The following is a 26,132-nucleotide window of genomic DNA, read 5'->3' as shown; positions in this document are numbered from 1 at the left end:
ATTTTTCCCATAATTTGTGCATGATATGTAATAATTTATTGAACGTTTGTCTGCTAGCAACATGTTGCAAAACAATTTCTAATCTTAATTCAGTGTCTACTAATTTAAATAATTCCACTAAACAAATCCCTAAGGCCGAAATATTTGGGATAGATAGTCCAAAATCCTTTTTCAAGGTGAAAATATTATAATAACTACGGTTTGGTCTTCATACAACGTGGACGAAAGAGAAGTATAACAATCCTTTATCATCAAGCTTACATCAATACCGATTCTTCCCATCGCTTTACTTGTTAGTCATCCAATCATATAACACTCCTCAAGTATTACCGTCTCCCTACACATAACTCTACATTTTCCCACACGTTGTATGAACACGTATAATATAAGTATATATTTGTTAAAGCATTAGAACATTGATAGATTTGACTAGTATTAAGTTAAAAATAGACATCGAGTGTTCAACTATAATATCGGTTAATTATTGCTCTAATGTAGGTATACATCAACAAGTGCCGTACCATAGACGATAATATAAATAAATTGGTTCCTTCATTCGTATGAGGTAAAAAAATAATCTCTTACTTTAGAGCACGAAAAGGGGGAACTTATGGACAGAGAGAGAAAGAGATAACAAGACGAAAAAAAGGAAACAAAAAATAAAACAAAAAGTAGTAACAAATAAAAAGTAAAACTTAAACTTTATTTACATAAAAAATTGACATTCTTTGGTATAAAAATTCGGTTTTAGTTTTAGTTCTTTGACGGAAGTCGTTGCAAGCTGGCGTTACGTTATTTTGTCGAAATATCATAAGTATTTGGCATTAGATGCTTGAGTGATAAGCGAGAATGAGTCGGTAAGGTAGCAGTGATGGGTGACTAGTGCGGTGATGATGGCTAAGGCCACAAACAGAGTTACGTTTTGACTTAGCTGCGTTTGGAGTTACAGTACAGTTGCTGGGATGTCCTCCTCCTGTGGTCATTAGTAAAACATTAGCTGGTGCTCCTTCGACGTTACAATTAGCTACGGAAAGTACTAGAACAGTTCATGTTATGCTAATCATTGCAAACTTTACTCTATTGCCTCTTACATAGAATTTCGAATCCTTTACACTCGTAGTTACTCATTTACTTTATCTATCCATCGATCGTGTTTATTTTTTAACTTAAAGTTTTAAGTTGGATGTTTTGCCATTAACACTGCAAATGGTATTTGTCAAACTGTTCCATATTTTATAGTCTTAGATCAAAGTTTATTTTAAAAAAGATACCATTCTGATTAGCATCAACATTCTGTTCTTAATTTCCATCGCTAATTGTAACTGCATTCAATTTTAAATCTTATTACACAACTTATAACGTATAATTTGACTATAACCACTTCCTTATCTAAGACGACATACTTACATTAAAATATTAGGCATTTTATAGCTGCTCTAAGTTCATCTAGTAACCTTACAGTTCCTCCCTAAGTTTGTATTAACATTCTAGTAATTGCATACGTTTCTAGTCCTTATATGTCTTCTATCCACTTTACCACCTCCAGTATTGACCAGCTCAATGTCATATCATTCCCAATCCTTCTCATGTTATCAACACGACTTGTTTAATTAAAGCACACACGCAAACACACTCGCATAACTTTTTAATAAATTGAGCAAATTTTATATTTCATTAAAATTCTCAATTTTAAATTCCAATTAGTTGTTTCTCAAATTTTTGGCTCTGCGAAATTCGAAGTTTTGTTTTGTAAAAACGGATTTTAGCTGCGTGTGGTCACCATTTTTGGTGGGCATTTTATATTAGTCTTTAAGCGTTTTTCACACCTGAGTTTAATAGGAACTCCAAGCAGAAATATTCGAAGCGTTTGTAAAGTGAAATCTTGAAAACGTTAAACAATTATTGGAAGAAGTATAGTTAAGCTTGAAGCTAGATCAATTTTGGAGACTGAACTTACAAGACTAGATATAAAACTCTAGAAAGACGTAGAAGAACAGCACAAAACTGATAAAGGTAACAATATAGAGGATATAAGAGTGCTACTTACACAGGAGAAGAAAGAAGAAGTATGAAGACAGGACAGTCTACCAAGATTGATCCTAGCTTTTTTTTTTTTCATCCAATGACTTCTCTCGCCAGGGCAATGCGAGAGGAGTGTCAGACTCTTACTGACTAAAAACCACCCCGTTCCTACTCCTGCTTGTCGAGCCGGAGCCCCGGTAAACCCGCTAGGTTGTCCGCAGCTCCGGAAGATTGATCCTAGCTAGCATACTAACCAAGGTGAAGTCGAAACCATAAGTTAACCGGCGTCACTCCATGCGTACCACCCGCATTCTCAATAGATGTAGACTATACCCAAACAATTACATTGTCGTCACAGGCTTGCAGCAGCTCGTCCGTCAGGGTCAGGTCTACCGGCAGGGAGCCCTCGGGCGCTGCTGACACTGGCTCCGTCCACTGCTCCAATTCCAGTATTCGCTCGTTCTGAAATTATGGGGATTTTGGTTAAGAAGGGAGTGACCGTAGTTTCTATAATTGTGTTTTTATTTCTTCGGTTGTGATCTGAAGAACTATACAAAACAACAGGTCTATACAAGTAAACAAGAAATTTCAAATCAACAGAAGACTATCAGTGTATTAGACTGCATGGTTGGTTCGGTGGCTAGGCAACTGGCTGCCGTGCAAGTGAAGCGGGTTCGATTCTTCCTTTCCTTTGTGTGATACACAAATTGTTATTTCGGGTCTGGGTTTGACACCCATGTGCATGTGAACTTGTATGTTTGAAAAATCTAGTGTGGGGCAATGTTAAAAACGTCTTCTTTCTAAGTTAAAACCAAGAAGTAAATAAGAAACTTTGGAAAGAAAAGTACCCTTTATCCAACAATAGTACAGTTAAAACTTGATAGAGATAAAAGTTCTAAGAATACCACAATCTTATTACATAAATTGAGAATAATCAAATTATTTACCTCCGTCTTAAGCCTATTGAGCAGTCTATCTCGCTCTGTCTTAAGCGTGTCACATCGTGCGGTCTCACTCTCGTCGAGTACTCCCTTTACCTCCAGTTCGGCTATTAGAGAATCTTTCTCGCTGATTAAACCTTCTAGCACGTCTTGGCTGGAAAGGAGAAAATATTCTGGTGAAAATGTTGTTTTGGAACTAAGAATGTTTAATGGAATTCAACTTCTAGGTATTTTTTTTAATTTCGGCATAGTGTAAGTCCTTTATATCTTTTTTCTAAGTGTGGTAAGAAATTAATATCGTGGAAATTTGACAACACACGGTTTTGGAGTATATAGACACCACGATGAACATGTCTATATGATAAAACTTTATTAAAAACTCTACTAGTAGAATATTATCCCTCGAAAAGTAGTAGATATGACATGTGAACCACGTTATGCAGTACGTATGAGTTTGTATCTACAGTCAATGTGTATAGTATTTAACGTCTTTATGTTCTCAAATTGAATCTGGTTCAGGGTACAATTTTTTCACAACACTACCTACCATTAAAACCGTCACAGATAGTTTTAGAACAACTTTTATTAAAGTAAATATTTATTACTTACACGACGTGAGACAATTGCCGCAGTACATGTTCCCTGTTGGTCTGACAGTGTTGCAGTGAGTCTTCCAGCCGCTTCAAGCGCTTTAGCACTGAGGAACATGTCTCGCAATTCATCGCTGAAGCGTTCTGCAGGGAACGGATTCGTTGCTCCATCTTACCCATCTACAAAAACATAGAGATTAAGAGTTAGAATACTTAGAATATTATAATGATTTCTTTGTTTGTTTCTTTATATTATTAAATAATTTTACCAATAGAAATTCTCTACAACCATTTAAAACAGTAATGATTTTCTCTTTGTATTTGAATTTGAATAGAATTTGGGAGATTTTCAATAATGTATCTACAGGTATACAAATTAATTTAAAAACATAATCTTACCCTCCGTAATGTTTCAATTCTTCTCTGTTCTTCTTCATAGAATATTTTCTCTCTCTCCGCTGCTATCAAGAATGATTCCTTCAAAGCGTCCTCTAGTTCCAATATTCTCTTGTCCTTGCCATCGCTTGGGTTCGACACGCTGTTCTTGTTCACAATCTGTTCCAGCTCATTGATCCTCTCATCTTTACTTCGTACAACTGCCAGCAACTGTTCAAACTCGGCTATATTGTTATTCTCCCTCAGTGCTTCCTCTAGTATTGATATACATCTTTGCTGTTCTATTAGTTTTGAGTTCTTTATTGCCATTTCTTTCGTCAACTCCGATATTTTCCTCGACAATTTACTAATGTTCGGTGTCTCTCTCTTCTTGTCTCTACAGTGCATCATGTCTAGCTCGTTGTCGCTCCTGCTCAGTCTACCTTTGTCTAGCCTACCTACTACCTTACCACTCTTTTGCAACTCGAAAAAGCTTTTACTTCGTTTAATGTTATTCATATCTGGCCCGTCTGGCATTTTGAGTACTTCTGATAATATAAGCGATGATTCGTTCAGCTCTATCTCTAAGTCTATCACTTTCATTTTGCTCTCTTCCAACTTAGCTGTGAGCACGTCTTTCTGTGTGAGAGTGCTCTCCAGCTCTCTCATGGCTGCTAGCTCGCTCTGTCGCGCGCGCGTCAGTTCCTACCGTGTGGGGTCGGAAGATGAAAATAAAATAACAAACAAAATAAAATCAATAAAAACGAATAAGTTTTACTTCAACAACAAAATTCTCATCAACAATATAAACTCAAAAATAACTCGAGAAAGGTCAACAAAGAGTTTGTTTTATTATAGTTAGTTGATAGTTCGCATAACAAGATTGAAAGCTGGGTAACATCGACAAGTGGACAACTTACACGATCTATCTAGATACATGTTCACTTAACAGTTTTACAATATTGTATTGATTACTTAAAAAATAATGCCCGCTGAACACCACGATTATTTATTTGTTTTAAACATCACTTAAATTATCGCTAAACTAATAATTATCGTTACTGTGTGCAGTTACAATGTACGAGCGAGGAGACTCGTACGACCGGAGTTCAACAACAGATCAATATTATTATCTGAACACTTTGTTATAGTATAAGATTCGATAACATTACTTAGTACGAAATTGCGTTTGTAAAGCTTACGAGTGATATCGTTACCGAAACACGTGGAATGGAAGTCGCTTGCGTCGGCGACATTAGAACGACAGATAAAGAAAAATGTTCAAAGAAAAGAGCAAATAAATGAACGACAGTCTTGGTGTGCAGGACTAACTTAGAAAAAGCTTTTGAGGAAGCCAGCGGGTCCGGCCTGCGTGGAACAGAAAATGTTAGTTTGGTTAGTACATGCTGTAGTCACAACCAGATTGTAGCTGATGGAGTACCAGACGGACTATGGAAAGCAAAACAGTTGTTAGAGGGTCAATGCTTTAAAGATATTTTATTAAGACTATCGTGAGACATACTAAATTAACTAAAAAATCACGTCGCGATCATCGCCGCGTCTGCACGCGCTGCTCATAATGAAGAGTCCTTCTGTGACTCGAAACTAGTAGAGCTTTTTTCCAATAATATACGTGAGTAAACCGTGATTTTTAATTAATATAGTTCATAAAGTTTGTTTCATAATTCTCTCAATACTTCAGCAGCTACAATCAATTTAGTTCATTAAAGTTTAGTTACTAAATCTTCATTAGTCACATCACATGCTAACCATGCTTCGAAAGAGTATTTTCATTTGATAGCAAAAAAATCTTGACTTGATCTTTATCACTTTTCATTAAAAAAACCAACTTTTTATTACTTTCTTGGGTTGCTTCATAAGTATTGTCTCATTTGACTAAACATGGTTTATCTATGTTATAAGATGTAGTTTTAATATAAGAAGTGAAACATACCTCTTCTCTTTGTGCTTGTGCTTGCTGCTGACTTTTCAGTTTGGCTTGAAGATTTCTAACAGATCTGTGAACAAATTATTAACATTTTAAATTTTTAAACTGACATGGTCACTAGTATTCTAGTTATTCGGTCTCATCTAGTTATTTAAGAGATTGACGTGTAAAAGAGTTACATTGTAACCTATTTGCAAAAATAAATATCATTTATCAGCAATATCATTAGAACCAAAAACGGGATATTTACTGATACTCTTTCACTCACTTCATCTGTGATGGCGGTTGCAACAGTGCCGAAATATCGGAAACTCACAAAAAACTAATAAACATGGTAAATATCCTGTTTTAAGTTCTAATGACATTATTAACATTTTAGACTTCTTTCTATCACATTGATAGCCGTGTGTTGGCTACACACAGCTATACTCATCGTGTACATCTAAATATATAAAACTCAAAGGTGACTGACTGACTGACATAGTGATCTATCAACGCACAGCTGAAACCACTGGACGGATCGGGCTGAAATTTGGCATGCAGGTAGATGTTATGACGTAGGCATCCGCTAAGAAAGGATTTTGATCAATTCTACCCCCAAGGGGATAAAATAGGGGATGAAAGTTTGTATGAAACTTTGTCAATTTTAAACCAATCGGACTGAGACTTTGCATGCATAAAGCTACTATGGCGTAGGCAACCCTTAAGAAAGGATTTTGATAAATTTCATCCCTAAGGGGATAAAATAGGGGATGAAAGTTTGTATACATCTTCTTAGATTTTATGAAGAAGTCCTGATGACGAATCAGAATTTTATGATGACGTTCGCTTAAATACGATTTTGATTAATTCAACCCCCATTCAACCCCCACGGGTGATAAAATAATGATAGGATGTAAAATGTATTAGTTTGAACCTATCAGTACGTAATGGAACGAACAAAATAATGTTTACAAATGATTTGACAAAATAATTTAAGCCTTTGGGAAATACCAGCAAAAACCCCAAGCAAGGCCGCGAGACGTAACAAAATTGCATTAGAAACATTATTTCCTACTTTATCCAAATCAAATATTTTTCCTTATCTGTCTGACAAATCGACAGGACATAAATATATATCTTTACTTAATAGGTATTATAAATCTAAAGAGGTTGTTACTTGATATGAATGCGCTAATGATCGAAACTATTAGTTTGAATTGGATTCACTTTTTTACACACGCTAAACAAAAGTAAAGCCGCAAAAACCATACCTAATTAATAATAATACTTCTTAACGCGAGCGAAGCCGCGGGCAAAAGCTAGTATGTACTAAAAAGAAAGAGGTAATAAGTATGTCTGCGTATTGACTGCCTCGTTGATCGAGTGTTCGCAAGTGCAACTGCCGAACAAGGGGTCTGGGGCTCGATTCCCGGATCGGGAAAAGTAATACTGGTCTTTTTTCGTATTATCGAAAAATTTCTCGGTAGTAGCACGGAGTCTGTAAAGTGTAAACGTGTCCGGTATGACAATAGGCTCACCCCCTATTACATGGGACTTATAACACAAATGGTGAAAAGTGTGTGTACATTGTATTATGTAGATATACTGACTGTTGCAGTTCGATGATCTGCTTCTCTTTCTGCGCCTGTTCCTCCTGCGACATCTGCACGAGTTGCAGCAGGCGCTCGGTCTCCGCCGTGAGGCGCGCAGCCTCCTCCTTAGTCTGCTCCAGCTGTTGCTTCAGCCCGTCCGCGTCCTTCTGCGATTCTGACAGCTTGCGGTTCAGCTCTGATGCCGCCGCTGTGCTGCCGCCGGCCTGGAGGACATTTATAATGGTTTGATTCAAATGTTCGTTCTTTAACATCGATGTTTAATATTATTATGGCTACAAAGTTTACAATTTCATAACTGCTTTTTTAAGGGGGAACTCATCAAATGATTTCTTCTACCTTGGGCGAGGCGAGAGGGAGTCTCAGACTCTTACTGACTAAAAACCACCCCGTTCCTACTCCTGCTTTTCGAGCCGGAGCCCCGGTAAACCAGCTAGGTAGTCCGTAGCTCCGGAAAAGTTAACTGCTTAGGTTTGTTACATATCACTCACCTTCCTCAAAGATGCTTCCATTTGGTCCATTTGCTCTTTTCTCTTCTTCAGCTGTCGATCTAACTCCGCCAACGCTTTCTCCTTCTCCTCCACGTCTTTCCGTTTGTTCTCCACCATCCTCCTCTGCTCCTCGAACTGTCTCCTCGCGTCGTCCAACTTTTTAAATTCCTCTTGCAGTTGCTTCTTAGCTTGGGCTGTGTCTTCCCCAGCTTTGGCGTTTTGCGCGCCCGCAGCTTGAAGCTTCTTCGTCGCTTCTCGTAGATCGAGCTGTCACCGGAAAATAATAAATGTTAACGAACACAACAGTAGTGTAGTGGCTGCACGTATAGCTTCATACACTCTTACACAAAGCTTAACAAAGCTAGATATACGAATATCGCAAAATTCAATTCAACAAGCGAAACTTTATTTTACAAATAACTCTGCAAAATATATTTCAGTCGCAGCCAAATAATTTACGACAAATCTCCTCCCAAAATATATTTATTGAGATGATCGAACAATGATAAAAATATTGCAAATATACACAGTACAATAGCGAACGGCTGAAAAAACACGAATAAAATTAACATATCCATTGACAAGAAGCGTTCATTGCAATGTTCTTGCACCGGACATTTACTGCCACCATCGACCGGGTAGGGTTGCATTCGGTGCACTGTGACTTGGAAATGTATGGTGCAACAATTTGCTCGTCTCCGACACAAACACATTCCATGACAATCCGTCGCGTAACACTGATGATGAAACTAATAAAATAAATACGAACAATGAGGGGTTGGAGGATGCCCAGCGGGCCGTGGGTGACATGCTACACTATACAACGACATGACGACCGGCGATGATCAAACCAAAATATGAACATCCAAATAAAACAATCTACTCGTTACACCGGTGCAATGATTAAGCAGACAACGTACACTCGCTGCGGTTCAATTGAGTTTGTGAGTCATGCCAACATTTAGAATCCAAATCATCCAATTCTCCCAACCAGATCATGCAAGATAACTTGAAGTCCTGCGAGTAGTTTAGTAAACACATATCTTTTACTATGGTAGTGTATATCTCGTTAATATCTGTTTAACTGCTTGTCGTAAAGAGTGGAGCTCTAGTGTTTACATATTTTTCTTTGATCTGAAGTTTATATTTGACTCGTTCATCAGATTTTGAGTCGTCTAATAATAATATTAGTATCACAATGCTCGCACAACAATTTGGAGCAATAGTTCTTACTTTTTTCAAGTAATCCCAGGTTAGTGTAGGTTGACAAAACTGGTTGAGATAATTGGATGCAACACCATAGACAAAGTAAAAGAAACAAGTGTTTGGAAATGAAACTCGATTGAACGGGTGGTTGCGGCGTGGGCTTGTCGCCGGGCGATCCTCCAACTGACCTGGCTCTTCTCCAATTCTTGGACGAGCATCTCGAGCTGCGCCTGGCAGCGCTCGCGCTCGACCTGGTGCGCGCGGGCGTCGGCCTGCGCGGCGGCCAGTGCGTCGGCCCCGCCGCGAGCGCCCGCCTGCACCTGCTTCTCCAAGTGCTGCAGCCGCGACTGGCACTCCGCCAGCGCGCGCTCCGCTGCAGCCGTCTTCGCCTTCTCCTGCTCCACAGCGGCGCGCCATTTCTCAATCTCTCCGACCTTCTGCGCTTCTTTCTCGGCCTTTTCAGCTCTCTGTCTGATCGTCTCTTTTTCTTTAGACACAGCTTGCACCTGCTGCTGCAGCTTAGCGATCTCTCTGTCGCGACTTTCAATCACGCTCTTGGCGCCACCAGAGTCCTGTGCCATCTTTCGTTGTTCTTCTTTAACTTTACGCACTTCCTCGCGTTGCTTCTGTAACTCGGCCTCCGATGCGTTCAATTCTCGTTGGAAGTTCACAAGCATGTCTTGAGATTTTTCTAGCTGTGCTACTAATTGGTCGCGCTCGATTGTAAGCTGTTTTGTATCGGCTTCTAGTTTTACTATCTGTTTTTCTATAGCATCTGCCTGTTTGTCTCTCTGTTCTAATATAGAAGCCATCTTCTCTCTGTCGCGAACAGATTGAGCGAGTTCTTGCTGTAGTTTTACTAAAGTTTCCTGTGTGCGGTGATCCAGCGTTCTCTGTTGTTGGTCTACGTTGAATCTCATATTATGTATCTCTTGTAACAATGCATCTCTCTCCTGTTCTACATGTCTCATCTCTAAGATGGTACGCTCGAGACGTTCGTGCATTCTACCAAGTTCATTCGTCATCCTTTCGTATTCGACACGCGTCGACTCGTTGGTCTCCTGGTACTTCGAAAGATGCATCTGAGATTTCTCTAGTTCCTTCGCTAAGCGGCCAGCTTCCATTTCGGTAGAATCTCTTGCTTGTATTGCCTTTTCAAGCTTGTCACGAAGACGCTCGATTTCAAGCCTGTCTTCGGTCCTCGCTTTGTCTCCTGCAACCGCTTGCAGTTTCATCCTTTCAATCTGTTGCAGTTCTCCTTTAAGCCGTTCGTTATCTTTGTCCAGCTGTTCTGATCGCAGTTTAAGTTTTTCACACCGATCCCTGAATTTCTCGCACTCAATATGAGCACGTTCTAGTTCTGTTCGTTGCTTTTCTAATGCCGCGTTCAACTTGGTCACTTCGCTCTTGGATAGCTCTAGCTGTATGTTCATCTCGTGTAGTTTCGTCTCTGCCTGCTCCTTCTCAGCCTGCAGGCGCTGAATATCTGCCTGTGCTGCCTCGTAGCGCTCGTGTTGCTTGTCGAGTTCCGCCTGCACTCTGTTTAGTTCATTAGTCCATTTGTCCTGTTCGAATTGGTATTTACCTCGGACGGCTTCGTGGCGTTCGAGCTCCGAACGTAGACGGGATGCTTCCTCCTCAGCCTTGCGCGCTCGCTCCAGGTCTATTGTGGTCTTCTCTAACCGCGCACGCAGTCGTTCCACCTCCAACTTAGTCCTCTCGTGTTCTTCCTTAGTGTCGTGGTACTTCCCATATCGTGCCGCGTATCTCTCAGCTTCTTCTCTGGCCCCGCTCGCATCTTGCTTCACCTTATCCAGTTCGGCTTGAACTCTCCTCAGTTCAGCCGCTACTTTGTCATGCTTGTCATACATTTTCTCAAGTTCTACTTGCACTCTAGCCATTTCTTCCTGTGTTTTTTCGTTAGAAGCCTGCGCCTTGCCACACTGTGTCATTGCTCTGTCATATTCGAATTGAAGCCGTTCGTTGTCTGCGACTAACTTCTCCTTCTCGGCCTGATACCTTCTAAGCTCGATCTGGCTCTTTTCGTAACGATCTCGTACCATTTCAATGTCGACACTTAACCTATCCATGTCTTCCTTGGCTTTTTCTTCCTGTTCTTTAGTCCTACCAAGTTGAAGAGACGCCCTATCGTACATTTCTTGTAATCTAGCGAGTTCATCTTGTGTCTTGCGTTGTTCTTCTCTTGCTTTCGTCGCAATATGCGCATGCTTTTCGAACTCCATTTCAAGTCGATCTTTGTCTGCTTCGAGTATATCTATCTTGTTCTGAAGTCGGTAGATTTCATTTTGGGACCTGAAACAATAACAGATACTCGGTTTTGTGTCATTCGGATGCACTTATAATGTAACACACACTAAGACGAACATCGCCACCAACACAAGACGACATGTAAATCCAAAGGTACCTGTCATACTTCTCAAGCATTTTCTCGTATTCTTTGTGGGCGGTTTCCTTTTCTTCGATCGTTTTTTGTGTGGAGTAGAGGGCTTTGTCTAGCTTTTCTTTCAATATTTCCAGCTCTGTTAGGGCATCGTCTCGTTCCATCTGTGAATAAATCAAACGAAGTCTCATTAGGACAATAGTTACTTTCATTGACTGCCTAGATATAACTGTACTAGTATATTATTGATTGACCACAGTCCATTACACCTATTCACAAACTAAAGAACTCACCGTGAGTTTCTGGTGCTGCTGGTGTGCCTTCTCCCATCGTTCTCTAAGGACGTCCAGCTCGGTGGTGGCGCTGTCACGGTCCCTGGCTGCTCTGTTGGCTGCAGCCGCTGCAGCTTCAGCTCTCTCGCGGCAGCTTGCAGCCTCTGCTAGTGCTGCATCACGTTCTTTCTGGATACGAGTTACTAGAGCCTGGAAAAGAAAATTATTTTGAATGGACTTTGCTTTTTTCTTTTTGTTTGTATAATCTTTCAGAATATTCATTGTGAATGTTAAGTGTAGGAGAGCCGTGCTTCGGCACGAATGGGCCGAACTGATAACACCGAAAACCGACGTGTAAGAACGCTTGCGTTGTGTTTAGTTGTGTGGCTGAGGTTACCGGAGGTTCAATTACCCCTCTTCCCAATTTCCGATTCCCCAACTACGCTTAGGTTCTTACCATCAGGTTATCCTGATAGTAAGCAATACGAACAAAAAAAAAAAAATACTTTTGGGTGTGTAATCCACAACTTCATTTTAAAGACGAAGGCAATATTTTTGGGTATTATATATATTACCGACGATTATACTCGCATTTGCGAGTAGTTTAGGATAAAGTTATTTTAAAAATTTCGAAAACTGATAAACTTAACGATACTTTATCCAGGAATTAATTCAGAGACCAATTTGCAATTAGTGAACTAAAAATGTTATCCATAAAATGACATCGTTAATTACAACGAACCAAATTGCAAATTATCGTCAGGTTTAGCATTAAAACTAGAATCAGTCAAATCTATTACCGAAATTACGGTAATCTCCATTGAACTGAACCGAAATGTGGTAATTAGTTGTAGTCTAATTACGAATATCAATTAGCCGAATATGAAATCACACGACATTCGGAATGTACTAATTAATTTAATTGGGCAGATTACATTACTGTACGGAGTAACGTTACATTATTAAAATTTAATGCCAAATATGAAGGGATCTTAATCTTTCCTTAATAATTAGATTTCGGGTCGACACAGTCTTAACTAAATCTCATTGTAACACGTCTTCATTCGCGAAGGGGTATGCAGAGGAGCAATATTACAACATTATATGTGACACTATCTTTTCACCGGTTGTAATTTTAACTTTAATATATTAGTGCCGTCTTTTGTCATTTGAAGGTTGCATGCATTCGTCAAGTGGAGAATAGGCCAAAGTTAGATGCCGTGCAACTTGCATAGCGAGTCTCAAGGGTGCCGTAACAGGCATTGCACCATGGGAGCTCCGGAGCAAGTCTACTTAGAGGACCCGGTGCCGCTTACAGGTGCACGGTAGCACCGGGGTGGTTTTAGTGAGGTAAAAATCCCACACTCCCTAGTCTTTTATCCCCAAAAAACCCTTTGAAGGTTCCCCTCAGTCATCAGTAAATAAAAGGCCTGAGTTGGTGGAAAGTCTAGCACATAGATTTATAGTTAAACTTCCCATAGCTCGAAGTATTTGGCAGTATTCCACCAAAGTTCCATGTCAGAGCGACATCAAGTAGTAGTCGCGTCTTTACAACCAATAAACAAGGGTCTAACTCGGCAAATATTGAACAAAACCTTTTTGTTATTGCTCGCCAATTTTATTGTATATCGGAGAACGAGTGCTTTATTGCTGGCCGCTGTTCTATACTTTTTAGACCTTTAGTTATTTCGTAGTTGGTTATTCAGACGTTTAAGTATCTATATACAAAATTAATAATTAACATCACTATTAATGTTAAAGATTTTTTATGGTATAAGCCGGTAAACGAGTAGACGGATCACCTTATGTTAAGCAATCGCCGCCGCTCATGGACACCTGAAACACCAGAGGCGTTACAAGTTGCGTTGGCATTGCCGGCTTTTTTGGGGGTTAGGAATTTAAGGGTTGTTCGGGAATCGGGGTTCAGGGAAAGGAGGTAATTCATTGGGGTAAATCCCTGATGTTTTTGAGACTAAATAATAAACGAGATAAATGATGTGAAACAATCATTAACATTGGAAATTCAAGTCTAAATCCTCAGACAAACATACTAATCTTAAAAATATCCAACAAGATTCCAAAAAGAGCACTAAGTCAGCTACGAATCGAGTTGAATGCCCTCAAAACGGGCAACGACAGAAAATCTATCAAGTTCTATCATGCTATCGGTCTGATCAGAATACAATATCGAAAGCAATCCTTTAAAATTGATCAGAAAACGTTCCAGTCAGATCAATATCGGCAGCTAAGTGGAGAGCCGATTCCAATTCAATCCGTCCGATTACCGATTCTATACAACTGATAGTACCGTCTGACCGGAATATCGGTCGCCGATCTACTATTTTCGATGTGACCTTATGTACATTGTACATACATAATATTTTTAGTAACAATACAATGGAAATGAAATACAATTACTCTATATATGTGGATGTTGTAGCAAGTTTTGTGAAATTACAAATTGACTGGAAATAATTTTGTAGCTGCTTTTGTATACCTACATTTGTCACCACGCCATGTCGTCTCCGGGACGACTTTTGAATCCAAATCCAATCGATTGATATTTTAAAACTTCGCATTTGAACACTAGCACTCATTGTAAAACTTCGCAGTTTTGAGTTGCAACATTAGCACTCATTGCATCCGTATTGCGTAGATATTGAATGAACTAAATGGTTTTGAGTATGGCTTTATATTCCGTACTCTGAATGCTATTTTAACAGCTACAATTAGGGTTGTATAGTTTTGACATTGAATAATTATTGAGATTTTATTGGATTGAGATTGGTTTCATCTATTTTTACTGACAGATGAACGACGGATGGAAAGATAGACATTTCTATTTGTCCGTTTCAAACGTATCAAAGGATTAATAATTGACATAAATTCGCTTGAGAATACAAATCTGCTTGAAATCTGAAACTTGTATAACGATCATTTCAGAGAAAACTCTTCGGATTCCTGATTCAGGACAAATCTAGTTTCATATTATAACAGTTCTTAGAATAGTTGGAAACGAGCGAATAAAACCAACGTCAGATTTCATTAGACTTTATGTTACCAGAGATTGTAAACATCAAGTTACCATTTTATGCAGCGTGGCTTTAGTGTGACGGTGTTTTATTAAATCTGTTCTTTAGTACGTGGTTTTAAAGTTTAAATTCAGTCTTAAAAATATTTATTTATCTTTGTAATATGAAAAGGATAGAAGATGAAAACTAGATAGAGATCAGTGTTCCTAGTTCAAATTAAGATCCGAAAAAAGACAAAATTACCATAATCAGCATACACCATCATTTCTGAGTTATTTTTACGTCAACGCAATCGAAATGTTACCGCGCTAAGCTCTGATTAGTTGATTAACTTATAGCAGCTAATCAGAGCGCGCAACGTCATAAACGTCATAAAACAACCTCGTACTAAGCACTCAGTATTTCAATCGGGCAAAGCAAGTATCATAAAATTCTAAGATTATCTCTCTCTATTTCAATTTGGAATCATGTCAGAGACGCTTAGACATGTTACTCAACGCTGGGTCTAGACGGACGGGCGCCACTCAAGTTTGCTCGCCTTGATTTACGATAGAACATAACTGTTTGACGAGATCTTTGCACACGAATATTGGATCTCTGTGAAAGATTTGTGAGTGAATTTTCTTGACAACGCGGTACTAGGTGGCCCGATGTGTGTTCTAGGGGTTTATTGCTTGGAGTTCAATGACATTTGGTGAATAATCTTTCACATCTTTCATACATCAAGGATTATTGTTTTCTAATAATCTCAGTTAAAGAACGGAGCCTAGATGATGTTCGGTGTACAACAAATATAATAGTCACGCCCTGTATTACATGAGAATAGATGAGAATGATAATGTGATTCTATAAAAAAGGTATTATAGATATAACACATTATACACACATTGGTATATTTATGTCTGGTAGGTGGTTTGGAATTGATGCCCAGTAGGGCTGATGCCCAATCCGGAGCTGCGTTGTACCTATACCATATTAATAAAATAAACAAAATGTCTGTCTGTCAGTCATCTAGTGAAGCTATTTGCTCGTTCCAAAGTGTAGATTCTTTTGGAGAAGAACGACTAAGAAACTCTATACGTTACTCTTTTTCAATCAGATTCACAATACAATTCTTGGTTACATTGTTTACAAGCAAAACTACGGCTTTACTAATCTTCACGTCCAACACATAATTGACGGGTCATAAAGTTAATGAGTCTGTTAACGCCTTCATAATGTATTCGGATAAACCCATCACGAAACTGGGCACTAAATATTTCCATTTTATTACCATACTCTTGCTCAGTCGTGAAGTTATTTGAAGTGGATTTTCATTCAGTATTAGTAGCTCTTTTTTCTGAATGAAGTTGAGGGTGTTTGGCAGAGGGGCTTGAAATGATTCTTTCTGGGGTGAGGCAGAGGGATTGTCAGTCTTGTACTGACTAAAAACTACCCCATCCCTACTACTGATACGAACCACAGCCCCGGTAGGTTAGTATTAGTCATCCTAGAATTAGATTTTCCGAACGGTAAAGGAAAATATCATAAGGAAACCTTCTAATCAAATGATATTATAAGTTTTAAACATTGTCCTCTTTTAGGACATTCTCGCATGTCGTGAGAGCGTTTACAAATATTAAATTTTAAACACCCAAACCTGGAACAAAAATCTGTGAATAACACAAAGAGATGTTCCTTTTCTTGCGGGAATCGAACCCAGTTGCCCAGCCACCGCGCTAACTGTGCAATCTACATTATGAATTTATCCATATATTAAGCACAATTCCAAACTTAATCTTCATAATATTAGTGCAAATACATTATTAAACAGTTTTCTCAGAAAAATTACAATATAAAAACAAGTGACGATCACATTGAAAGTAATTTGCGTTTCGTAGGAAAATCGAAATTATTTCGTCAGTAATGAGAGAGGTCCTCCGCTTATATTACAAGAGTATTTAGTATTTAGTATTTAATATCACTGAGAAGCTCAAGGCCAAGTTGTTTTGCTTCGAGTTTCGACCAATAAAATTGTTCTTTGAGAAGTTATGTTTTTATAGCTATCGATTTATTATCACTTTGCTTTACTATATAGTATAAAACAAAGTTGCTTTCTCTGTCCCTATGTCCCTTTGTATGGTTAAATCTTTAAAACTACGCAACGGATTTCGATGCGGTTTTTATAATAGATAGAGTGATTCAAGAGAAAGGAGATATGTGTAATATATCACCGTCGCAAATTCTTTATATTTTTTCTCTACATCATCATCTTTATCGTTATGTCAGCCACAAGACATCCACTCTATTAAACGTTGCCCTCTTTTAATAACTAAATGATCAGCTGCTTGTACTACATAATACAAAAAATAAACCGGCCGAATTGAGAACCTGTTTGGGAAGTCCTTTAAAAAAATTAAAACCAAAAAAAACAGTTCAGTTCTAAAAAAAATGAGTTCAGGGCTAATAATATTTTCCAAAATAAATAGTTGGATTTAATATGTTATATCTCATAGTGACTTCGTAATGAACTTGTGTAGAAGACAAAATAGTAATCAATGCCACAAAAATCACTAAACACATAGAAGAATTTAGTTGAAATTCAAAGCGGAATAGAGTGAAAGGTCACCACAATAAAAAGATAAGTATAAAGCCGTGTCGTAAAGAATAAATAATCAAAATCCGAGACTGGAAAGTTAACAAAAGATTGGAAAAGAAATTATAGCAATAAGGAAAATATTTCTATCGTAATTGGAATGAGGAGTTTTTGTCAAGTAAATCCAATATCTGGAGAATTGTAATTGAGAATTTTTGGCTCAATGCTCCTTTTGTTATATTCTTTAGTAACTGATGCTTGCGGCTTTGCGTCGCGTGGATAACTAATTAAAGTAGCCTAAGTTACTCTTTAGTGCATAAGCTACCTGCCAATGAAAGTCTCGTCAAAATCGGTCTAGCCATTTTAGAGATTAGCCGCAACAAAGAACAGACAGACAGACAAAAATTGTAAAAAATGTGATTTGGTGTATGTATCGTATGTATATTCATATGCATGTAGTAAAACGGTTTCATGTTTATTAACAGGTGATTGATATCACACAACTACACAGTAAAAGACGAAACGATTTTCCCTATTTTCCTACTAGGTCTCTTGAATTTTCTTAAACCTCACGGAGCCCAAGACCTTTCCAACGAAAGCAAAACCGTGGAAGTCGGTTCGTGCATTGTGGAGTTATAGCGTCAGGAAGGAAAACCCGACTTCTTTTTATATCTATACATATAATAAAATCGTAGAAAAGTGCTGTCTGTACATTGAAAATAAAAATAAAAAAAATAGCAGGGGTTATTGTTATGTCGATGTCGAACCCAAAAATGTAATTAACTTTTTTTTGTCTGTTTGTCTGTTTGTCTGTTTGTCTGTTTGTCTGTTCGTCTGTGCGCGCTAATCTCAGAAACGGCTGATCCGAGTTGGATGCGGTTTTCACGAATATATTGTGGGATGCTTAAATTTACATTTAGTGTTTGTTTCATGTCAATCGGTTCATAAATAAAAAAGTTATGTCAAATTAAAGAATCACGTCGAACATTCTATGCTTATACCATTAATCTCCGCAACTATTTGACGGATTTGGTTGAAATTTGGTACAGATATAGTTTAGAACCTTAGAAAGGACATAGATATATTTTTATTTCAAAAATCAAAAAATAAAAATAAGAAATAAATTATTTATAAATAATTCTATGTCGATCGTTACACGACTTCGGTTCATGTTATTGTTTTAATTTATCGAAAAAAAGTAAATAAATAGTAAAAAGGTATGAAAAAAATAATATCAATATAATAAAACATTTAGTACAAAGAAAATGCTCTAACGGAGTATAGATAATTCTATGTCGATCGTTACACGACTTCGGTTCATGTTATTGTTTTAATTCATCGAAAAAAGTAAATAAATAGTAAAAAGGTATGAAAAAAATAATATCAATATAATTAAACTTTTAGTACAAAGAAAATGCCCGAACGGAGTATAAATAAATAATCCAAGTTGTCTTTATCCTCGATAGATGGCGTTGGGATCGAAATAGATCGCGCTATGGTTTCGTTACATTCATTTGGTTGGGTATCGGCCGAGCGCTTCGGTACTATCGTAGAAAAAGTGTATTATCAGTCGTATGATTATTTGTCTGTAGTGGTCCTGCTGTTTCGTATATTCTAAATTGGTTTCGTTGTATTTGTCAATTAATAAGTTTATTTGTTGGGTTTTCCTGGTTTTTTGGTTAAACTATTTAACGTAGGTTTAGTTTGATATCGATTATTAGTAGTTACTGTAGTTAGTTTTTTTAATAAAATTGTAAGTCTAATTTATAAATTAATTAGATTAGATTTAAGTCGTTTCTTTTAAATTATTTAGTTTAAGCTTGGTTATTATAGCATAGAGGATAGGTTGTAATATAGTTTCTTTTTTAATTGTTATAAATTCGTAATTCGTAGCTTTCTTTAGTTTTAAGTTAGTTTAAGTCCGTTTTTAAACTATTTTTTCAATGCTCTAAGTGAGTATACATCTATTAAATTGAAACGCAGAGCTCATTATGTTGATTTTTGAAGAGTTCCCTGGAATATCTTCCACATCCCATTTTTGAAGAGATCCCGCGAGATCGGGAACTATGTGGTTAAAACCAAAAATTTGCCGGAAGTCACTATTCCACGCGAACGAAGTCGCGGGCAAAAGCTAGTTTTACATAAAAATCCCACTGAAAATATCAATGTTCAGAATTGTAAAATGTATTCCATATTCAGTTTTAAAATGTACCTATTCAAAGTTTAATTTTATAACAGCCGTCCGAGTCTCAGTTGCCTACATTTAGGCTTGAAATTTTCAGCTGAAACCATCAAATATTCAGTTGTATCCGTTTACAGACTCGTGTTTCAGGTTCGACAGCCTTTCAGCTAAGTGAAGTTTCAGGCGACTCACGTACCATAATTTTCACGTTAAAAATGGATTTTAAAATTTCATTTCTGTGGTTATTTATGTTGTGTTGTGTTGTTTGTTTTATTTAAACTTAATATTGTTTTTATATTCTTAAAAAGATGGAAAAATATGTTTTAATTTGTTGTGGTTACGATTTTTTATGTGTCAATTTTGCTTTCATGATTTTTGCTGGGCAATTCTTGAATCTAAATATTAATACATGATGCAAAAACTTTAGACCACTTTTTACGAAAATTGAGCATAAAATTTGGTACACTTATAGTTTATGTGTAGAAGAATCTGAATAAATGCATAATAAAATTGTTTTTGTTTGTTTATCAATCTTTCTATCACTACGGAGGGATTTTATGCAATGAATTTTGTATTTCGAAATAATTAGGGGTCTGGAAAGTGCTTTTATTACTGAAGTGAAACTGCGAGCAACAGCTAGCATCTAAAGTAGTCGTATATATCGCCGTGATCAACGATCATGCACGAATATCGCAGTCAAAACTCCCATAATACATATTTTCCGCTAAGTTGGGAAAAATAAACCCGACCTAAGTGACAGATTTTATTTCCATCACGACTTAAATATATTTTAAAGCCAGAGAGTCTGTGTGCCTGTGTTCCCCATTTACTGCAGAGCCTATATTTACTCCCACTAAAGGGCCATAAACTCTCTTGAATTGTTAAACGTTTTAGAAGAGTTCTCGTCGTTTGTTTGTTAAGGTTTTTGTGCAAAAATAAACTTTAGACAGCTTTAGTTGAAACTAAAACTAAAATGTACTATAAGCTTTGTTTTTCAGCTAGAGTGACAATAGGGAAACACAATGCAGGCGTTGGTCCACGTTGGTTTTCACAAGGCCGTGGTCGACCGGCCCATACATGCTGAAATATGGCTCTACCTTCACATATGTATTAGATGAATTTAATAACGCACATAATTACATTACCATCAAGATTATTGAGAAGAAAAATATACATTATATTGTATTATCATCTAAATTAAGATTGCATACCAAATCTGGTCGATCTGTCGTCGGAAAGGGGGTAAAATTCCAATCACTAAAGACCCAAACAAACAAACGGGGCAAGATAAATAAAACCATTTTAAAATATCCCCATATCACCTGGGAAATTCCACCATAAGACCTGTACAAATAAGAATCAAAATGGCTAATCAATCTTACCTGTGACTTCTCATACTTGTCTCGGAACCGATCAGCCTCGAGCTGCGCCGTGTCTCTCTCCTTGCCGAAGCGAGCTGACATGCCCAGCGCCTTGTCCAGCTGTGATTGCAGCGACTCGAAGTCATACGCCTGCTTCTCTCGGTCCACTTGACACTGTGAGAAAGACAGAAGAATTAGTACTATGTTATTTATGTAGATAATTGGGTGCAGGTAACTTACTAAAGACGTACATACATACATACATATCGTCACGCCTTTAATCCTCGAAGGGGTAGGCAGAGGTGCACATTATGGCACGTAATGCCAATGTGTACACCCACTATTCACAATTTATGTTCTAAGTCTCCTGTAATAAATAGGTGGTGAGCCTATTGCCATATACCGGGCACATTTCCAGTCTCCGTGCTACTAAAAACGTCATTGTAACTTTTATTACATCAATTTCATTTTCGACGGAATACATCCGCTCCTAAATGAAAGACTCTTCAAAGGGTTAGCAGAATACACATGCTACGCAGACAATCGGATAGCGGAACGTTTTGGACTTGCTCCTGTGGTCCATAATATAATATTTTGAAGTAAAAATTGGTTGAGCGTACATTTGCCTACTTTCTCTAAATCTTTATTATTCCGTAGGTGTTACTTGGTTTTACCAGAATTAGGATTTTCTCGTCTATTGTGCATACACTTACGATCAAAATCTTCACACAGACGTCACAGCCAGAGCAGTTCCAGTACAATAGCTTGTGGTGTGACCCACAGATTTACACTTACACTTTGGAACGAGCCTACCTATCTTACCTATCTTTACTGACACACAGACTGACGGACAATTCAATGTGGCTTTTCAAAAGTGCCTTATTAAGGATTATTTAAAATAAATGCTTTGACTTTGAAATGTTTAAAAGCAGCCGCTAGTTTAACTCCTTATAATGAGTTCTAAAATGCACTACATGTTCCAAGGATATAAATTAATCCTTATCCTTAAGAGTAACTTTCAAGAGTACTTTTACAATTCTTGCATAATCAGCCTTCACGTCCCTTACATTTGGGACACTGCCCTACTCTCAGGGTGTACAGTAAGTAATCCTCGCAGGTCAAGTGTGGATTAATGACTGTCATCCTACCTACCAACATTTTACTTATGTATCAAAGACTTGTCAGTTCCATCCGTAACTATTTATCATTTAAATTAATTGATTTACGAGTACATATTATGTGGTGTTTAAATAGATCTTTAAGTTTAAAAATATGAGATCTTGCTATATATGAGTTGTCATTTGAATTAACTAGTGTTTAAATAAATCTTAGAGTAAAAAATATGAGATCTTTAAGTTATATTTGAAAATATGAGTCACAGCCGATCAGTTATTATAAGCATTCCTATCAATCAAAATGTTGTCATAATTGATCGAAAGCTTTATGAACTGTCGCAAACAAAATCCTAAGTCATATGAATACTAGCTGACCCAGCAAACGTTGTTTTGCCTTATTAATCATTTCTAGTATCTTGATAAATTCTAGTGTAGACAAAAAAAATTAAAAAGTAACTTAGGGGAATGGAAAATAGATAGTAGCCGATTCTCAGAACCACTTAATACGCATATTAAAAAACGGCAAAGGCGTTTCGGAGGACAACGGTAACTAACACTGTGACATGGAAATTGTATATATTAGATGGATATATCTTAATATATCGCTGTATGAGAGGAACGTATTTTTCAATTGGGGGTTCAAAATTAGATGTAGTACTCAGCCTTAACGGGTTAGAAGTCTCACCTCTATCACATTGTATATAGAATTTCTGTTCTCTCCCCTACCAAGAGTTCATAGGACATGAAGTTAAGTGAGTTATCATATTTACAAGTACTAGAAAACAACAACTAAACACACATACAGTACAAGTACCTCACATATTATTGTATTGCTAGAATCTCCTCTACCGTTGACAAATAAGTTAGCCACATCAACTCGTACGTGCAAACTTCGGAAGTGTTCTACTTTGTACGAGTATTTGCAGTGTCCAAAGTTTCCTGGTTTCCTGCATATCATTGGTCTAATTTAATATTGTGTCTGCTATAGTTTCGCTTTGCAACTTGGCTATGACATTTATAGCAATAACTAGTTAGCTACTGGTGACTTCGCACACACACACACAACGTCACGCCTTTTATCCCCGAAGGGGTAGACAGAGGTGCACATTATGGCACGTAATGCCGCTATACAATGTACACCCACTTTACAAGAAACTCCATAATTTTTGGCTCGTTCTTCTCCATAGGAATCTATACTTTGAAACAAGAAAAAAGCTTCACTAGAGGACTGACCGACAGACAGACGTTATTAAAATTATTATATTTGCTTTGACGTTCAAAAGTGCCTTCCTGGTATATTTGCAATAAATAATTTTGACTTTGACTTTGTGAGTGATTCTATCAAAATATCCGTTAATTAATTCAGAATGCCTACTGCGAGTTAGTTTTACGTTACCACTATCGACACATTTATGACTTTAGGCACTCGGTTTGGCTGCTGTAAGTTAACCAACCAATCAGAAGGCTAAACGCGGTAAAAGCAAAGCCTCAGAAATACTCATCTTATTATAATGGAATTACAATATACTAGTAAAAAAAAATACTATTATCATCATCAACAACCTATTCCCTAAACTACGGCTTAGCTATCATCTCAAAAATGGTCAAAATATGAGCAAAACCCTTCCATATGCCAGTTCAAACGTAACTCACGAACAATGCGTTTAGATTGTCACAAATAGTATTTTATGGCGTCTATCAAACAATCGTAAACTCTTTAATCGGCAATAAACTACAAACTATACATGGAACACTTAACCCCGTTTGTTACTATATAAGTAGGTACGTACTGTGTAAGGTCAAATTAAGAATTCTTCAATTTTTTTTTTGTATTTCTGCCCCACAATAGGATTTTCTCCTGTGTCGTGGGTGCGTTTACAAACATACAAGTTCACAAACACATGACACCCAGACCCGGAACAACAATCTGTGGATCACACAAAGAATTGTTCCATGCGGGAATCGAACCCGCGCCACGTTGCACGACAGCCATTTGCCTAGCCACTGCGCCAACTGTGCAGTCGTTCAAATATAAAAGTCATATTATTTTATTTGCGAAAGTGTTGGTATATTTTAGGTCTTAAACTGATAGCAGTAGTTTAGATCATCACACTTGTCATAAGAGAGAGGAAGGGCATTTAGAAATAGGCACAAAACAATAGTTTTAAGTGTGTTTGTTTGTTTTTTTAGGAAATTTCGTCATGTGGATATCCATCCATATATTATTTTATGTCACATGTACTGATTATGCCCGGTGTTGTTGTGCCAAATAAATGTTTATAAATAATTTAATATTATCAAAATTAATTAAATGAGTATTAGGTAAAGTTATTATTGTTGTGTATGGAAATTATACCTATATCTATATAGTTATTAATACGTGAAGCAAAAACTTTGTAACAGTTTTTACGAAAATTGCGCGGACGTTGGAGCATAAAATTTGGTACACTTATAGTTTATGTGTAGGAGAATTGCGGAACGTTAATATTTTTCAAAAATAATGCTTATAAAGTACATTAAATTTTTCACTCTCTAGCCTAAACGGCTTGATGGATTTTGACATAAATAAAACATTACACACACATGCATAGTATCTGATCGTATTTGACAAAATGTCAAAATCGATAGACATTGCGATGGTATTCTCACGTCTCATATGAAAAGAGGTTTCTAATTGAAGGAGGTTTGGTTATTCATGATGCGCCGGAATATATTAATTTGAATTTTACAAAACTAATAGCAATTCGTTAAATACAAATTATCCTTGAACGTATGTTAAGTGGTATTGTAAATTAAATCGTATATGGTCGAATTTCGACCACTAGGCGACCACTAGTTTAGAAAAATTTGTCTACTATACTTATTCTTAAACTTCACCATCAGACATTCTTACTAGATATCTTGTTCATTCATAGTTCGCGTCTTCCCTTCCTCATCCATCAACATTTAAATTCATATTTTCGGAAAGATAACCGAGTGCCAACTCGAAAACTCATCCGCGCAGAGTGTAACTCAAGCGCTCTCATAGAATTTCTTGTTTATTTTCGTCATATTTCTACCATATTTAAGTACTACATCACATGGTATACGTATATGTGAGTTAAATAGCTTAATTTAAAGCAGGGGTTCTCAATCTTTTTCTAGTCAACGACCACTTTATAATTATTTATATGATAAGGACCATTATTACTATTATTAATGTGGTCCCACGCTCTAATTTTCTCGTTCACTCATAAAAGTAGTGACTTATGGATTGTTGAAATCAGTTGTTTATCTCAGTTGTCTCCTTTGATATAAGCTTGATTGTAACTTTGACCGTGGTATTTATTTTGCGGATCATCCTCGTCTTCTGTGGGCTACTAGTGGTTCACGTAAACAGAAGAGAGTAATCGTGGTAAACTCGTTTTTATGACTAATTTGCATACATACATTTGTCTTACATCTCGTCTTCGAAAGATACCTTTAGTGATGACAAGATTGACATGAAGGTACATATATTAAGACCCTGGCACTAATCAAATACACAGTCGATAAAATGTATTTAGCCTAAATTAATTTTTATTCTCGTCTCTCCTAAATCCTGCCAGATTTATGTCTAAAATAACCCTTAACCTTTGGTACTGCAGTATACTATCGGCTTAATCTATATAAATTCCATTTAAGACTCACCTTTCTGACTTCAGCAGCAGCTTTGTCCAATTTCTCTTGCAGCTTATCGATCTCAGAGTGAGCGGCGTCCAGCGAGGCTTGGAGTTTGTCCTGTTGCAACTGAGCCTTGCCCAGAGTGGCCTGAGTACGTTCTAATTCCTCTCTAGCTTTATCCAACTCTGCCACAGCCTTATCTCGCTCAGAATGGAGACGACTTACCGAAGATTGCACCCTAAATAAAATAATTTACATTAAATGGTTACATATATGATATGAAACATGAGAGTTTCCAAACTCCTAAACAGTATCAAATACTCAACTCAAGTTATGTTGATAAACTTTGATATTACAAGAACATAAATAAAGAAAGTTATGAAGTGC

At 37.2% G+C, this 26,132-nt stretch overlaps 1 protein-coding gene across 9 annotated transcripts in view; it reads right to left on the bottom strand.

The window, feature by feature from the left end:
- Positions 1–672: 672 nt before the first annotated feature.
- Positions 673–26,132, bottom strand: part of LOC118279419 (plectin) — a 66,596-nt gene continuing 41,136 nt past the window's right edge. For 2 of the 9 annotated variants that reach the window (XR_007705934.1, XR_007705936.1), the window contains exons 9-21: positions 25,773–25,983; positions 21,010–21,162; positions 11,860–12,048; positions 11,591–11,730; positions 9,354–11,478; positions 7,960–8,226; positions 7,469–7,674; positions 5,883–5,946; positions 3,953–4,633; positions 3,573–3,733; positions 2,970–3,117; positions 2,266–2,484; positions 673–2,105 (exon numbers count right to left, since the gene is read on the bottom strand). Coding sequence is in view for 6 of the 9 variants with exons in the window: in XM_050698321.1 (XP_050554278.1) it covers positions 944–973; positions 2,356–2,484; positions 2,970–3,117; positions 3,573–3,733; positions 3,953–4,633; positions 5,883–5,946; positions 7,469–7,674; positions 7,960–8,226; positions 9,354–11,478; positions 11,591–11,730; positions 11,860–12,048; positions 21,010–21,162; positions 25,773–25,983 (4,504 nt within the window). In the remaining 3 variants the exon portion in view is untranslated. Of the gene's footprint in view, positions 2,106–2,265; positions 2,485–2,969; positions 3,118–3,572; positions 3,734–3,952; positions 4,634–4,677; positions 5,297–5,882; positions 5,947–7,468; positions 7,675–7,959; positions 8,227–9,353; positions 11,479–11,590; positions 11,731–11,859; positions 12,049–21,009; positions 21,163–25,772; positions 25,984–26,132 lie in introns of those variants that run through there. The other 7 variants (XM_050698321.1, XM_035599116.2, XM_035599115.2 and 4 more) reach the window with 5 other exon arrangements.

Source organism: Spodoptera frugiperda, chromosome 14 (assembly GCF_023101765.2).
Source record: "Spodoptera frugiperda isolate SF20-4 chromosome 14, AGI-APGP_CSIRO_Sfru_2.0, whole genome shotgun sequence".
In the NCBI taxonomy this organism is placed as follows: domain Eukaryota; kingdom Metazoa; phylum Arthropoda; class Insecta; order Lepidoptera; family Noctuidae; genus Spodoptera; species Spodoptera frugiperda.
This window is presented reverse-complemented; position numbering and strand designations above follow the sequence as displayed.